We start from the raw sequence: 4466 nt of genomic DNA, 5'->3' as shown, positions 1-4466 counted from the left end.
TGTTCCATGCTTAGTGTGTTAAATTCCTGTTATGTCAAAACTGTGTTTTATTTCAACCTAATCAAATCAGAGCACCCTCCATGGTGGAGGCAGCTCGCTGGAAACACATAATAAAGGTATTCCTGACCTTTGAACCGTCCAGGGTCACAGTCTGCAGGTCAAAAACCAGAGTTGTGAAACTGCTGGGATTCTCCGTTTTTCTCCATCTCTGTAAGAGGGCTGGAGGATATTAAAAGTGATGTACCTTCATCTTTTCCACTTCCCTGATGTCGGCAGGGGGTCACAGCTCATTTTCTTTGCTTAATTTCTTCATAAAATGAACTTTGATTCGTTCTTGATTGACTCAGTGATTCACCTTAGGTAAGACTTATTTCTTTAACATTTCCTAGCGTGTTGCTATGGGTGTAAGATCTCTTGACATCTTATTACAGCCGTAACTCGTTGCACCTCATGCATGCTAAAGCTCTGTTGGCGTTTCGAGATGCTGTGATTATGTTGGTTCTCCTCTATTTTTAACTGATTGGTTTTCTTTGTAACCTGGAGCCACATCTTATCAGTGAAAAGCTTGAACTGAGGGAAGCAGTTTTACCTCATTCAGATGTTCCAGCTCCAGTTTCTGCAGCTCCTCTGGTGTCACACCTGCTAGGACAGGGGTGACCTGTTTAGGACGCATATCTTCAGCGCCCTCCCGGTCATATTCTGTGCATGGCTCCGTTCCAAGCAGCAGTCCGTAGAAAAACTGTCGGATCCGGAGGGAAGCACTGTAGCTGCTGGGCTGGGAGAAGTCCTCCACCAGTGGAGTCAAGGTCATCGACTTCTGGGTCACAACAGATGTGACGAAGGAGGTCAGACTTGCTCTCTGAATTTCCTGGATGACCCACTGAGGCAGGTTGGGACGAGGTGGCTCCTTTAAGACATATTGTTGAGCTGAATTCAGGAAAAGTTTGATGTCCTCCTGCGTAGATCTGCCAACCAGCTGCAGAGCTGCTGTCACAGCCTCCTCGGGCGTCTTCCCCCTGAACTCTCCTAAAAACCGGAGGATGGCTCGCTGTATACCAGTAAGGGAGCCATCCTTACTGGCTCCCTTACTGGGAGTAAAGGATCCTCCTGGCTGCTGAGCTTCAGGATATTTTTCGATGAACTTTTTGCCGTCTTCTTTTCCTAAATATGAGTAATCGTTTCCTGATAAAGCAGCAAAGACGGGCATGTGATCCTCGTCTACATTAAAACATCTACAAAACTGTGAGACTCTGTAGCGCTGAGCAGGAATGGCTCCTTGTGTCACAGTTTCCCACTGGAACCCATCAATTGAAAGGAACCCTTCCTGCACATTAAAGATGTAAAAATCTGAGTCGTTGGACAGAACGGGGCATTTCCTCTCGTTGGCCCTCAGAGCAGCTGTCAGGTCTGCCTCTCCGAAACACTGCTGGATCTCCACCTGCAGCTCCTGAAGGACCTGGATGAAGACGTCTTTGACCAGAGGAGGCAAGATGTTGTCCCTCTCGCCGGCCATGGACTCTGAAAGTTTCTTGGCTTTCTGAAGTTTGTCTTTCAGACGATTTCCAACAGTTTTGTTCTTCACGGGTTCTGCGCCTCCATCCAGAAGGACCAGCGGCTTGACGTTGCAGCTCTTCAGGCTGCTGAAGAACTGACAGACCAGATCTCTGAATGCAGAGTAATCTCCTCCGTGTTGCTGGTCCAGCTTTGGCTTGGAGTTAAAATACAGAGAATAGTAGAGACTTGGACCGTCAATGATGACGGCGCTGTCCTTGAAGCCAACATCCTCTAAAATGTCTGACTCTGCAACCAGAGTCTTCATTCCCGTAACGCCCATGGTCTCTGAAGGTCGCAGAAAAGTGAACGTTGCTGAACGCGTCTGCAGACTCTTCTCTCTACCAGGAAGCAGGAAGGAAGCAGGCTGCCCAGCTGGAACCCACAGAACCAGAACCTGTTTCACCAGTGAGAGTTGGATTAACGCCAGCTGCTAGGCCAACTAAATTCAGTAGTTTCAATTGTTTAGTTGGCCTTTGACTTTGTGACGGTTCCCCCAGTCTGACAGAGACATCCAGATTATCTGCCTGCAGGTTAACGCCCTGAGACCGTTTGGTTCTGTTCTCTGATATGTAAGACTGAAATGGACCAATCAGAGTTCAGCCGTTTATTCTCTGAGGGTAGGGTTGGAGGCGTTTGGTCACATGATTCCTGAGAAACTGAAACCTATGATCAGATTTCACAGTCAGCAGCAGCTCCTGCTGTTCTGACTCGGCCCGGTCATGATGTCCAGAACCACCTGGGTGATGAGGCTTCTAGGTCATGCTGTTATGGGCCACTGGAGTGAAAATGGCCCATTTCCTGCTATGCTACAATTTTGTGTTATTTGTTGTTTTTTCAACCTGTAACTTTATTTAAATTAGAGAGAAAATCATTATTGCAGGTCTAGATAAAAGGCGTCTCGACTCCTAATGTGATTTTTTTTACTTGGTTGGCCAGAAAAAGTTTTTTATTGTCAGCAACAAGAAGTTTCTTATTGAAGTCCTTCTGTACTGAACCCGGTTCAATTGGACCGACCAGGCCCGGCTCGGCTCGGCCCGAGTCCGTCTCACTGAAAAGTTGGCTGAATGTTTGTGACTCAATGTGTCAGGATACGAAAATAAAATATAGATTTAAAAAAATCCTCCATTTTCCATTTAGAAAGATTCAGTTTTCTGCTTGGAACCCAACAGAACCTGTGGATTGGATCAACAAGGTACAACTTTCTTTAAACACAAAATGACTCCAGATGTTTTCATTTCAACAATAATTTAATTTTTATTGGCCCAGATTTGCCCAGAACAGAACCAGAACCCTTCACATTTTCTTAATCAGTTTCACAGAAAACAAAGAAATTTACAAAAATATATTTCCCAGAATTCCCTTGGTCACAAAAAACAACAACCACCCAGATTCACACTCACAGGTAGAACAGCAACACAGCGTCTCCATGGAAACACACACACTCTACACATACGATGCAGCAGTAACAAGACAGTTGCAGTGATTGACCTCAGATGGCTTTTATTGTGAAAGAGCCAGACTTCCTGCTTGCAGCTTCATCAGGCGATCTCCACGCGGAATGCGCTGATCTCCATGGGGCGGAGCTCCTGCGCCTGGTGGGCGGAGTCAGGCTGGTCGTGGTCCCGGAGCAGCGTGAGGCCGGAGCGGCGCAGCGAGCGGAACCGCAGCGGAGCGAACAGATCGTCCAGGTCCAGCTGCAGGAGACACAGACGCATGTGTAAACTAAAAAAACTGACGGAAAACCTGAGTCCAGTGGAAGTCCAACCTCATCCAGGCCATTCCAGGAGCAGGCCGGGGGCGGGGCGGGGGCGGAGCTACAGTCAAACCCCTTCCTGTGGAGGAGGAGCGCCACTTCCTGTGACGGGCTCCCAGCTTCCTGTTTGTCAGAGACAGAATGTAGATCAGGATCTGATCTAGAACCGGCAGAAGCCTGAAGATCTTCTATGAGCAGCAGAGGTGTCACTCTGCTGGGAGGAAACTTCCACCAGAGTGAGACCTCTTTCCTCCAGCCGGTTGGACCCACCGGTTCAGATCGGTTCTGACCTGTCAGAAAGGATCTTAACTGGATAAGACCGCTGGGACTGGTGAACCCTGGGCGCTCTCAGTCCCAGACTCACACTCATGGTGTGATCAAGTTACTGTGAGGAAAGACAGGAAGTGTCTACAGGAAGTGACCTCAGCTCTCACCTTCGGGTCCTCCAGCGTCCTCAGGTTCAACAAGTGAAGGTCGCACGGCAGCGAGGAGCGTAGCGCCTGGAAAGGGCGGAGCTTCGGCAGCTGGCCGTCGCCCGGGCCGACCATGGTGATGGGAGGATGGGAGAGGGAGAGAGAGGCCAAGTGGGCGAGCAGAGACAGGTGTTCCACTGCGGCTCCGCCCACCTCCTGTTGGATAGACCAGAGCAGAACCATGAGGGCAGTGTTGGTGGTTCTGGCTTTCCTGGACGGAACCTGTTCCTCGTTGTTACCATGGTAACCTGGTGGAGCCCCGACCCCTCACCTTGGCCCCGCCCCGGTCCTCCAGCAGCAGACGGTAGAGCGTGGCGGTCGGCTTGTTGTCAGTGACTCCCTGACCCAGACCGCGGTTATCGTCCTGCTGCAGCCGCCGGTCCAGCACCAGCTCCAGCTCACCTGCACAGGTAAACGCGGAGCTCAGTTCTCAGCCAGAACCGTCCCACCGGTTCCAGAGCGGCACTCACCGGGTCGCAGCGACGCCACCGCCTGGCTCTGCGCCGACAGCAGCGACAGACGACTCGATGCGTCCTGCAGGAACGCCGCCGACGTCATCGGGTAGAAGTTGGCCTGCAGGGGGAGCTTCTCCAGCGAGCGGCGTTGCTGCATCTGCACGGCAACCAGTCAGCAACTCAGCAACCATTCAGCAACCCGTCAGCAACCAGTCAGCAACACAGCAACCA

General features: G+C 50.6%; 2 protein-coding genes across 2 annotated transcripts in view; both read right to left on the bottom strand.

Annotated features, from left to right (window-relative positions):
* Nucleotides 1–2562, bottom strand: part of LOC103460456 (protein asteroid homolog 1-like) — a 12850-nt gene extending 10288 nt beyond the window's left edge. Inside the window, exon 1 of the mRNA XM_008402629.2 lies at nucleotides 590–2562. Coding sequence (XP_008400851.1) covers nucleotides 590–1834 — 1245 coding nt within the window. The 5' untranslated portion in view covers nucleotides 1835–2562. The remainder of the gene's footprint in view (nucleotides 1–589) is intronic.
* A 475-nt stretch (nucleotides 2563–3037) lies between these two features.
* The window catches only part of man2a1 (mannosidase, alpha, class 2A, member 1), a 20180-nt gene continuing 18751 nt past the window's right edge, over nucleotides 3038–4466 (bottom strand). Inside the window, 5 exon segments of the mRNA XM_017303315.1 lie at nucleotides 3038–3248; nucleotides 3320–3430; nucleotides 3742–3936; nucleotides 4052–4182; nucleotides 4251–4392. Of these exon segments, the coding sequence (XP_017158804.1) occupies nucleotides 3093–3248; nucleotides 3320–3430; nucleotides 3742–3936; nucleotides 4052–4182; nucleotides 4251–4392 (735 nt within the window). The 3' untranslated portion in view covers nucleotides 3038–3092.

The sequence above is a fragment of the Poecilia reticulata genome, unplaced genomic scaffold, assembly GCF_000633615.1.
Source record: "Poecilia reticulata strain Guanapo unplaced genomic scaffold, Guppy_female_1.0+MT scaffold_241, whole genome shotgun sequence".
Lineage (NCBI taxonomy): Eukaryota > Metazoa > Chordata > Actinopteri > Cyprinodontiformes > Poeciliidae > Poecilia > Poecilia reticulata.
The sequence above is the reverse complement of the archived record's forward strand: the minus strand, read 5'-3'. Positions and strand labels throughout refer to the sequence as shown.